This window comes from Salmo salar, chromosome ssa04 (genome assembly GCF_905237065.1).
Source record: "Salmo salar chromosome ssa04, Ssal_v3.1, whole genome shotgun sequence".
Classification (NCBI taxonomy): Eukaryota; Metazoa; Chordata; class Actinopteri; order Salmoniformes; family Salmonidae; genus Salmo; species Salmo salar.
Window position 1 is genome coordinate 5,488,906 of NC_059445.1, and position 12,500 is coordinate 5,501,405.

The following is a 12,500-nucleotide window of genomic DNA, read 5'->3' on the forward strand; positions in this document are numbered from 1 at the left end:
ACATACTTCAGAAACTCTGTGTAATGTTGTGGTTGTCCCAGTTTTCAGTAACTCTGTGTAGTCTTTTTTGTTGTCCCAGTCTTCATTAACTCTGTGTAGTCTTTTTTGTTGTCCCAGTCTTCATTAACTCTGTGTAGTCTTTTTTGTTGTCCCAGTCTTCATTAACTCTGTGTAGTCTTGTTGTTGTCCCAGTCTTCACTAACTCTGTGTAGTCTTTTTGTTGTCCCAGTCTTCATTAACTCTGTGTAATGTTGCGGTTGTCCCAGTCTTCACTAACTCTGTGAAGTCTTTTTGTTGTCCCAGTCTTCACTAACTCTGTGTAGTCTTTTTGTTGTCCCAGTCTTCATTAACTCTGTGTAGTCTTGTTGTTGTCCCAGTCTTCACTAACTCTGTGTAGTCTTTTTGTTGTCCCAGTCTTCATTAACTCTGTGTAATGTTGCGGTTGTCCCAGTCTTCACTAACTCTGTGAAGTCTTTTTGTTGTCCCAGTCTTCACTAACTCTGTGTAGTCTTTTTGTTGTCCCAGTCTTCATTAACTCTGTGTAATGTTGCGGTTGTCCCAGTCTTCAGTAACTCTGTGTAGTCTTTTTGTTGTCCCAGTCTTCATTAACTCTGTGTAGTCTTTTTTGTTGTCCCAGTTTTCAGTAACTCTGTGTAGTCTTTTTGTTGTCCCAGTCTTCATTAACTCTGTGTAGTCTTTTTGTTGTCCCAGTCTTCATTAACTCTGTGGAGTCTTTTTGTTGTCCCAGTCTTCATTAACTCTGTGTAATGTTGTGGTTGTCCCAGCAGATATAGACCAGAGGACTTCCAAGGAGACAAACAACCATGGAGGGACTCTACTTTGACGTCAAGCCCTGTGACCAACGCCCCAGCAGCCCTCCCCCTCCCTCCCCCTTCCCCTCACCCCAAACACCACCCCTCCCCTCCCTTCTCCTTTAGCCCCCTCCCCCTTATTCTCCCCCATAACAGAACCTCTTTCTCAGCCCTCACTCCCTCCCCTTGTTATCCTCCCCCTCAACCCCAACACCCATTCTCACCCAGCCCTCACCCCCTCCCGCCTTAACCTCACCCCTAACAGATGGTCCTACACAACCCTCACCCCTACACCCTCCCCCCTCCACCTCACCCCTCTCGGAAGAAACACTGCTCCCAAAGAGGAGGAAGAGGAGGAAAAGGAGGAAGAGGTTCAATACAAACTGACTCTGGTTGGCTGTCTCCCAGTCCATCCCCTCACCACCATGGCCATGCTGCCCTGGGTCGTGGCTGAGATCGGGAGGCCTCGGCCTGGGGAGAGAGAAAAGCCCGTAGGGGTCAGGCCGCCTGGAAGTCCTGCAAGTAGAGACACACGCACCGGAAACGGAGGTGGACTTCCTGAAGCGCTGAGCGTTTCCTCACGACGAGACCAGACGGTGTGTCTGTGTGTGTCCGCCTCGTGGGTGAGGTGTGTGTGGACGGAGGAGGAGGAGGTGGAGGAGAGGGACAGGCGGCCGTGGGACCCCCTCACACACACTCGCGCGGTGTTGTTTGAATGCCGTCCGCACCTCGTCATCAAGCTACTCCACAACAGCAGGGAACCGTGTAGCTTTGGTTGTCTGGTTCGAGGTACACATCTCTGTTACTGCTACGTCTTCCAATGTCAGGACTGCGCCAAGGTACGCTGTGTGTGTGTGTGTGTGTGTGTGTGTGTGTGTGTGTGTGTGTGTGTGTGTGTGTGTGTGTGTGTGTGTGTGTGTTGAGAAGTGTTTGTAGAAGAAAATCAGCAACGTGACACAGAACACTCACACATTAGAAGTTCAAAGTTCAGGAAAATGGACAGCTCAGATTACACACAGAGAGAGGGGAGAGGAGGAGAGGGGGAGAGAGGAGGAGAGGAGGAGAGGGGGGAGAGAGGGGGAGGGAGAGAGAGGGGGAGAGAGGGGGAGGGAGAGAGAGAGGGGAGAGAGGGGAGGGGGGGAGAGAGAGAGAGAGAGGAGGAGAGAGGGGGAGGGGAGAGAGAGAGAGAGAGAGGAGGAGAGGGGAGAGAGGGGAGAGAGAGAGAGAGGAGGAGAGGGGAGAGAGGGAGAGAGAGAGAGGAGGAGAGGGGGAGTGGAGAGAGAGAGAGAGAGAGAGAGGAGGAGAGGAGAGAGGGGGAGGGGGAGAGAGAGGAGGAGAGGGGAGAGAGGGGGAGAGGCAGGCAGATTCTGTGGAATTGTAGAAAACAGAAAGGTGAGATAGTGGTGTGTGTGTGTGTGTGTGTGTGTGTGTGTGTGTGTGTGTGTGTGTGTGTGTGTGTGTGTGTGTGTGTGTGTGTGTGTGTGTGCGTGTGTGTGACAATAGAAACAGCGTCACGTTGACAGTAACGTGACGGAACGCTTCAACACACAAACACTTCTCATAGTTACATCAACATCTCCTCCCTCCGTTCAGCAAACAGGATGTAGATCAGGTTACCACGGAGACCACTTCCTGTGGCAGGGTGTGTGTGTGTGTGTGTGCTGACCAATTCTCGGCGCTCTCTCCTCTCTCTGTCTCTCTCTGTCTCTCTCTCTCACACTCTGTCTCTCTCTCTCACACTCTCGTCTCTCTCTGTCTCTCACTCACACTCTGTCTCTCTCTCACACTCTCGTCTCTCTCTGTCTCTCACTCACTCTCTCTCTCTCTCTCTCTCTCCTCCCTCCACCCGTGAACTTCATTCATTGGTGGTGATGTCACTGTGGCCTAGCCACCTGTTGCTCTGACACAGACAGACATGGCTTAGCATGATGGTTGGAGATAGAGAGAGGAATTAGACGGTGTGAGAGAGAGGGAGACAGAGAGCAACAGAGACCGAGGAAGAGCAACAGAGGGAGACAGAGAGAGACAGAGGGAGACAGAGACAGACAGAGACAGACAGAGACAGACAGAGACAGACAGAGACAGACAGAGAGAGACAGAGGGAGACAGAGACAGACAGAGACAGACAGAGACAGACAGAGACAGACAGAGACAGACAGAGGGAGACAGAGACAGACAGAGGGAGACAGAGACAGACAGAGACAGACAGAGACAGACAGAGACAGACAGAGACAGACAGAGGGAGACAGAGACAGACAGAGACAGACAGAGACAGACAGAGACAGAGAGCGACAGTCTGACCAGGTGAATCCAGGTGAAAGCTATGATCCCTTACTGACGTCACCTGTTAAATCCACTTCAGTGTAGATGAAGAGGAGGAGACGGGTGGAAGACTGATTTTTCAGCCTTGAGATAATTGAGACATGGATTGTGTGTATGTGTGTCATTCAGAGGGTGAATGGACAAGATTAAAGATTTAAGTGCCTTTGAACGGGGGGTTTGGTAGTAGGTGCCGGTTACACCGGTTTGAGTGTGTCAAGAACTGCAACGCTGCTGGGTTTTTCACACTCAACAGTTTCCCCGTGTGTATCCAGAATGGTCCACCACCCAAAGGACATCCAGCCAACTTGACACAACTGTGGGGAAGCATTGCAGTCAACATGGACCAGCATCCCTGTGGAAACGCTTTCCACACCTTGTAGATTCCATGTCCCGACGAATTGAGGCTGTTCTGAGTGCTAACCAGGGTTACCTCACTGTACATATCTGATGTTTAGAGAAGCTTCCACTGAACAACTCTCTCTGGTTTTTAATGTAGAAGTAACTCTCCAACCATGTTATGATCAATAACATCGAAGGCTGCACTGAAATCCTAACAACTATCATCTTATAATCCATATCTTTTAACCAATCATCGGTCATCTGAGTCAGTACAGTACACGTGTCTATATGCATGCTGAAAGTCAGTAGGTAACTTGTTCTCTGGGGGGGGAAAAAACAGCCTTGTATTTGGTCAAACACATTTCTCTCCATCAGTTTACTAAGAGCAGGCAGCAAACTGATTAGAGCCAGCAAAAGAGCGCTTTGCTATTTTTAGGTAGTGGAATTACTTTCACTTCCTTCCACGCCTGTAGACACACAGTCCTTTCAGGCTTTAGTTAATAAAGACATGGGGAAATAGGGGCGGCAATACAGTCTGCTACCATTCTCCAATAGTTTACCATCTAGGTTGTCTATATGGCAATACAGTCTGCTACCATTCTCCAATAGTTTACCATCTAGGTTGTCTATATGGTAATACAGTCTGCTACCATTCTCCAATAGTTTACCATCTAGGTTGTCTATACCTGGTGGTAATACAGTCTGCTACCATTCTCCAATAGTTTACCATCTAGGTTGTCTATACCTGGTGGTAATACAGTCTGCTACCATTCTCCAATAGTTTACCATCTAGGTTGTCTATATGGTAATACAGTCTGCTACCATTCTCCAATAGTTTACCATCTAGGTTGTCTATATGGTAATACAGTCTGCTACCATTCTCCAATAGTTTACCATCTAGGTTGTCCATACCTGGTGGTAATACAGTCTGCTACCATTCTCCAATAGTTTACCATCTAGGTTGTCTATACCTGGTGGTAATACAGTCTGCTACCATTCTCAATAGTTTACCATCTAGGTTGTCTATATGGTAATACAGTCTGCTACCATTCTCCAATAGTTTACCATCTAGGTTGTCCATACCTGGTGGTAATACAGTCTGCTACCATTCTCCAATAGTTTACCATCTAGGTTGTCTATATGGTAATACAGTCTGCTACCATTCTCCAATAGTTTACCATCTAGGTTGTCTATATGGTAATACAGTCTGCTACCATTCTCCAATAGTTTACCATCTAGGTTGTCCATACCTGGTGGTAATACAGTCTGCTACCATTCTCCAATAGTTTACCATCTAGGTTGTCTATATGGTAATACAGTCTGCTACCATTCTCCAATAGTTTACCATCTAGGTTGTCTATATGGTAATACAGTCTGCTACCATTCTCCAATAGTTTACCATCTAGGTTGTCTATATGGCAATACAGTCTGCTACCATTCTCCAATAGTTTACCATCTAGGTTGTCTATATGGTAATACAGTCTGCTACCATTCTCCAATAGTTTACCATCTAGGTTGTCTATATGGTAATACAGTCTGCTACCATTCTCCAATAGTTTACCATCTAGGTTGTCTATACCTGGTGGTAATACAGTCTGCTACCATTCTCCAATAGTTTACCATCTAGGTTGTCCATACCTGGTGGTAATACAGTCTGCTACCATTCTCCAATAGTTTACCATCTAGGTTGTCTATACCTGGTGGTGATACAGTCTGCTACCATTCTCCAATAGTTTACCATCTAGGTTGTCTATATGGTAATACAGTCTGCTACCATTCTCCAATAGTTTACCATCTAGGTTGTTTATATGGTAATACAGTCTGCTACCATTCTCCAATAGTTTACCATCTAGGTTGTCTATATGGTAATACAGTCTGCTACCATTCTCCAATAGTTTACCATCTAGGTTGTCTATACCTGGTGGTAATACAGTCTGCTACCATTCTCAATAGTTTACCATCTAGGTTGTCTATATGGTAATACAGTCTGCTACCATTCTCCAATAGTTTACCATCTAGGTTGTCTATATGGCAATACAGTCTGCTACCATTCTCCAATAGTTTACCATCTAGGTTGTCTATATGGTAATACAGTCTGCTACCATTCTCCAATAGTTTACCATCTAGGTTGTCTATATGGTAATACAGTCTGCTACCATTCTCCAATAGTTTACCATCTAGGTTGTCTATACCTGGTGGTAATACAGTCTGCTACCATTCTCCAATAGTTTACCATCTAGGTTGTCTATACCTGGTGGTAATACAGTCTGCTACCATTCTCCAATAGTTTACCATCTAGGTTGTCTATATGGTAATACAGTCTGCTACCATTCTCCAATAGTTTACCATCTAGGTTGTCTATACCTGGTGGTAATACAGTCTGCTACCATTCTCCAATAGTTTACCATCTAGGTTGTCTATACCTGGTGGTAATACAGTCTGCTACCATTCTCCAATAGTTTACCATCTAGGTTGTCTATATGGTAATACAGTCTGCTACCATTCTCCAATAGTTTACCATCTAGGTTGTCTATACCTGGTGGTAATACAGTCTGCTACCATTCTCCAATAGTTTACCATCTAGGTTGTCCATACCTGGTGGTAATACAGTCTGCTACCATTCTCCAATAGTTTACCATCTAGGTTGTCTATACCTGGTGGTAATACAGTCTGCTACCATTCTCCAATAGTTTACCATCTAGGTTGTCTATATGGTAATACAGTCTGCTACCATTCTCCAATAGTTTACCATCTAGGTTGTCCATACCTGGTGGTAATACAGTCTGCTACCATTCTCCAATAGTTTACCATCTAGGTTGTCTATATGGTAATACAGTCTGCTACCATTCTCCAATAGTTTACCATCTAGGTTGTCTATACCTGGTGGTAATACAGTCTGCTACCATTCTCCAATAGTTTACCATCTAGGTTTTCTATACCTGGTGGTGATACAGTCTGCTACCATTCTCCAATAGTTTACCATCTAGGTTGTCTATACCTGGTGGTAATACAGTCTGCTACCATTCTCCAATAGTTTACCATCTAGGTTGTCTATATGGTAATACAGTCTGCTACCATTCTCCAATAGTTTACCATCTAGGTTGTCTATATGGCAATACAGTCTGCTACCATTCTCCAATAGTTTACCATCTAGGTTGTCTATATGGTAATACAGTCTGCTACCATTCTCCAATAGTTTACCATCTAGGTTGTCTATACCTGGTGGTAATACAGTCTGCTACCATTCTCCAATAGTTTACCATCTAGGTTGTCTATACCTGGTGGTAATACAGTCTGCTACCATTCTCCAATAGTTTACCATCTAGGTTGTCTATATGGTAATACAGTCTGCTACCATTCTCCAATAGTTTACCATCTAGGTTGTCTATACCTGGTGGTAATACAGTCTGCTACCATTCTCCAATAGTTTACCATCTAGGTTGTCTATACCTGGTGGTAATACAGTCTGCTACCATTCTCCAATAGTTTACCATCTAGGTTGTCCATACCTGGTGGTAATACAGTCTGCTACCATTCTCCAATAGTTTACCATCTAGGTTGTCTATATGGTAATACAGTCTGCTACCATTCTCCAATAGTTTACCATCTAGGTTGTCTATACCTGGTGGTAATACAGTCTGCTACCATTCTCCAATAGTTTACCATCTAGGTTGTCTATATGGTAATACAGTCTGCTACCATTCTCCAATAGTTTACCATCTAGGTTGTCTATATGGTAATACATTCTGCTACCATTCTCCAATAGTTTACCATCTAGGTTGTCTATATGGTAATACAGTCTGCTACCATTCTCCAATAGTTTACCATCTAGGTTGTCTATACCTGATGGTAATACAGTCTGCTACCATTCTCCAATAGTTTACCATCTAGGTTGTCTATACCTGGTGGTAATACATTCTGCTACCATTCTCCAATAGTTTACCATCTAGGTTGTCTATATGGTAATACAGTCTGCTACCATTCTCCAATAGTTTACCATCTAGGTTGTCTATATGGTAATACAGTCTGCTACCATTCTCCAATAGTTTACCATCTAGGTTGTCTATACCTGGTGGTAATACAGTCTGCTACCATTCTCCAATAGTTTACCATCTAGGTTGTCTATATGGTAATACAGTCTGCTACCATTCTCCAATAGTTTACCATCTAGGTTGTCTATACCTGGTGGTAATACAGTCTGCTACCATTCTCCAATAGTTTACCATCTAGGTTGTCTATATGGTAATACAGTCTGCTACCATTCTCCAATAGTTTACCATCTAGGTTGTCTATACCTGGTGGTAATACAGTCTGCTACCATTCTCCAATAGTTTACCATCTAGGTTGTCTATACCTGGTGGTAATACAGTCTGCTACCATTCTCCAATAGTTTACCATCTAGGTTGTCCATACCTGGTGGTAATACAGTCTGCTACCATTCTCCAATAGTTTACCATCTAGGTTGTCTATATGGTAATACAGTCTGCTACCATTCTCCAATAGTTTACCATCTAGGTTGTCTATACCTGGTGGTAATACAGTCTGCTACCATTCTCCAATAGTTTACCATCTAGGTTGTCTATATGGTAATACAGTCTGCTACCATTCTCCAATAGTTTACCATCTAGGTTGTCCATACCTGGTGGTAATACAGTCTGCTACCATTCTCCAATAGTTTACCATCTAGGTTGTCTATATGGTAATACAGGCTGCTACCATTCTCCAATAGTTTACCATCTAGGTTGTCTATATGGTAATACAGTCTGCTACCATTCTCCAATAGTTTACCATCTAGGTTGTCTATATGGTAATACAGTCTGCTACCATTCTCCAATAGTTTACCATCTAGGTTGTCTATACCTGGTGGTAATACAGTCTGCTACCATTCTCCAATAGTTTACCATCTAGGTTGTCTATATGGTAATACAGTCTGCTACCATTCTCCAATAGTTTACCATCTAGGTTGTCTATATGGTAATACATTCTGCTACCATTCTCCAATAGTTTACCATCTAGGTTGTCTATATGGTAATACAGTCTGCTACCATTCTCCAATAGTTTCCCATCTAGGTTGTCCATACCTGGTGGTAATACAGTCTGCTACCATTCTCCAATAGTTTACCATCTAGGTTGTCTATATGGTAATACAGTCTGCTACCATTCTCCAATAGTTTACCATCTAGGATGTCTATATGGTAATACAGTCTGCTACCATTCTCCAATAGTTTACCATCTAGGTTGTCTATATGGTAATACAGTCTGCTACCATTCTCCAATAGTTTACCATCTAGGTTGTCTATATGGTAATACAGTCTGCTACCATTCTCCAATAGTTTACCATCTAGGTTGTCTATATGGTAATACAGTCTGCTACCATTCTCCAATAGTTTACCATCTAGGTTGTCCATACCTGGTGGTAATACAGTCTGCTACCATTCTCTATAGTTTACCATCTAGGTTGTCTATATGGTAATACAGTCTGCTACCATTCTCCAATAGTTTACCATCTAGGTTGTCTATATGGTAATACAGTCTGCTACCATTCTCCAATAGTTTACCATCTAGGTTGTCTATATGGTAATACAGTCTGCTACCATTCTCCAATAGTTTACCATCTAGGTTGTCTATATGGTAATACAGTCTGCTACCATTCTCCAATAGTTTACCATCTAGGTTGTCTATATGGTAATACAGTCTGCTACCATTCTCCAATAGTTTACCATCTAGGTTGTCTATATGGTAATACAGTCTGCTACCATTCTCCAATAGTTTACCATCTAGGTTGTCTATATGGTAATACAGTCTGCTACCATTCTCCAATAGTTTACCATCTAGGTTGTCTATATGGTAATACAGTCTGCTACCATTCTCCAATAGTTTACCATCTAGGTTGTCTATACCTGGTGGTAATACAGTCTGCTACCATTCTCCAATAGTTTACCATCTAGGTTGTCTATATGGTAATACAGTCTGCTACCATTCTCCAATAGTTTACCATCTAGGTTGTCTATATGGTAATACAGGCTGCTACCATTCTCCAATAGTTTACCATCTAGGTTGTCTATATGGTAATACAGTCTGCTACCATTCTCCAATAGTTTACCATCTAGGTTGTCTATACCTGGTGGTAATACAGTCTGCTACCATTCTCCAATAGTTTACCATCTAGGTTGTCTATATGGTAATACAGTCTGCTACCATTCTCCAATAGTTTACCATCTAGGTTGTCTATATGGTAATACAGTCTGCTACCATTCTCCAATAGTTTACCATCTAGGTTGTCTATACCTGGTGGTAATACAGTCTGCTACCATTCTCCAATAGTTTACCATCTAGGTTGTCTATATGGTAATACAGTCTGCTACCATTCTCCAATAGTTTACCATCTAGGTTGTCTATACCTGGTGGTAATACAGTCTGCTACCATTCTCCAATAGTTTACCATCTAGGTTGTCTATATGGTAATACAGTCTGCTACCATTCTCCAATAGTTTACCATCTAGGTTGTCTATATGGTAATACAGGCTGCTACCATTCTCCAATAGTTTACCATCTAGGTTGTCTATATGGTAATACAGTCTGCTACCATTCTCCAATAGTTTACCATCTAGGTTGTCTATATGGTAATACAGGCTGCTACCATTCTCCAATAGTTTACCATCTAGGTTGTCTATATGATAATACAGTCTGCTACCATTCTCCAATAGTTTACCATCTAGGTTGTCTATACCTGGTGGTAATACAGTCTGCTACCATTCTCCAATAGTTTACCATCTAGGTTGTCTATATGGTAATACAGTCTGCTACCATTCTCCAATAGTTTACCATCTAGGTTGTCTATATGGTAATACAGTCTGCTACCATTCTCCAATAGTTTACCATCTAGGTTGTCTATATGGTAATACAGTCTGCTACCATTCTCCAATAGTTTACCATCTAGGTTGTCTATACCTGGTGGTAATACAGTCTGCTATCATTCTCCAATAGTTTACCATCTAGGTTGTCTATACCTGGTGGTAATACAGTCTGCTACCATTCTCCAATAGTTTACCATCTAGGTTGTCTATACCTGGTGGTAATACAGTCTGCTACCATTCTCCAATAGTTTACCATCTAGGTTGTCTATATGGTAATACAGTCTGCTACCATTCTCCAATAGTTTACCATCTAGGTTGTTTATACCTGGTGGTAATACAGTCTGCTACCATTCTCCAATAGTTTACCATCTAGGTTGTTTATACCTGGTGGCTTTTCCTTATTGATGGATAACAATAGTTTTTCCACCTCGTCCACACAAACTCGACCAAATTCAAAACAGCAATCCTTCTCTTTCATTTATTATATCTTCAATACACAAATATTTTGGTTCACTGTTCAATGTTGTCATTTCACTTCTGTTTGTCCCCTTTACCAGTGAAATAGACACTGAAGTGTATGTAAATAGACTCTAGAATGAGAGCGAGGGATGGCAGAGAGCAGTTTTTAATTGTTCATTTGTGATTGCCAAAGCAAGTGAAAAGGAAGCCCCTTTTTGAATTGAGAGAGCAGAGATTCCATTACATTTCCCTGCCACCAGGTGACGTCGTTGAACACTTTCAAAGCGATTCGTGTTTTATAAAAGTTAATTCATTAAAAGTTGTTTCTTAAAATGTCCTCTTCTTCAGAGGTCAGACTCTCAATTCCATCTTGATTTTTTTTTGAAAGTAGCCTATTCCTGAACTACTTTTAAGTAGCCAAGTCTATTCCACAATTTCATGCTGTGTGTTTTTATTGGTGTGTGTGTGTGTGTGTATATAACCACATATTTCTAAGTCAGTGATTTACAGATAAACAGTCAGTAAGTCAGTCATCAAACCTGTCTTCAGAGAAGGTGGCATACCTCTCTCTCTCTCTCCCTTAACCTCTCTCACTCATTTAATCAGTATTACATCCCATCCATGGGGTTTAGTATCTTCTACTTCTCTCACAGTTTCTAATTTTTACACTTTGTTTTACCTTCCTTATCGGATATGAATCTGTTTCCCCTAAAGAAAATACAATGTTTATCAAACTAACTATCTTCCAGTCTGAATTAGTTCATATCTGAACAAGTCTTTTCGGGGTGGGGGGGGTCATAGATAAAGTGTCGTCCCGGTTTACCAAACGTTATTGTGGTATTTGACAGCTTGGGACGGTCCGGTAGGACAGAAACAGCGGTTCGGTTAACGGGAGGGAAGCTGGACCGAGAGGAAGAGGAATCAAATCCACTTTGTTCCGTTCAAAACCGACTGAGGGAAAAACAACCGTTAGCTAGTTAGCTAACTCCTGGAAAAGTTTTTTATGGCGGATGGGATGAAAGCACGGCTACAAAGATTCAATTTATTCAATGTCAAGACAGAGACAAAAGCTGTAAGTTTGTTACGTGATTTAAAAAAAACAACAACTTTATCTTGTGTTTTTTTCCTAGTCTTCTCGTTAGCTTTCTATCCAGCAGGCTAACTAGCTAGCTAGCTGTACAGAACTTCCACTAGTTAGCTAACCGATGCTAACTGCTAACCGATGCTAACTGCTAACCGATGCTAACTGCTAACCTTATCCTACGTCTGGTTGTTAATAAATCTTCATTATTAAAGTTTATTTGATATAATTTGTGGTGATTTAACGTAACGTTAACAACTTGGTGTCGCTTATTTGGAGGGGGGGGGGGGGTCAGTTAGTTTAGTAAAAGTTGGTCAGAATGAGTTAGTGGTATGTGTTGTTGGGTGCAGTATAAACTTTTATAAACTATATAAATCCTCTAAACATATTGTTGGTATTTACCTGCTAATGTGTTGGTTAGATATAACTCAAACACCCGGGTGATATGCATAAAGTTGACCAGGAACAAGTGTTCGTGTGGTGTTTTATAAGCTAAACCCTGAAGTTTAGAAACACTATATTATGTTATTATATTATGTAATTATATATCAGAAAACAACTAGAAAGGTGTCTGTTGTTGGTTAAATGTCTTTATAGTAGCAGGAATGTCTGCCGTAAATGTGCTGACTT

General features: G+C 42.2%; 1 protein-coding gene across 1 annotated transcript in view; it reads left to right on the forward strand.

Annotated features, from left to right (window-relative positions):
• Positions 1-1,000: 1,000 nt before the first annotated feature.
• The window catches only part of LOC106594652 (TBC1 domain family member 1), a gene marked incomplete at its 5' end in the record, with an annotated part of 122,590 nt that continues 111,090 nt past the window's right edge, over positions 1,001-12,500 (forward strand). The window contains one exon of the mRNA XM_045717608.1: positions 1,001-1,651. Coding sequence (XP_045573564.1) covers positions 1,001-1,651 — 651 coding nt within the window. The remainder of the gene's footprint in view (positions 1,652-12,500) is intronic.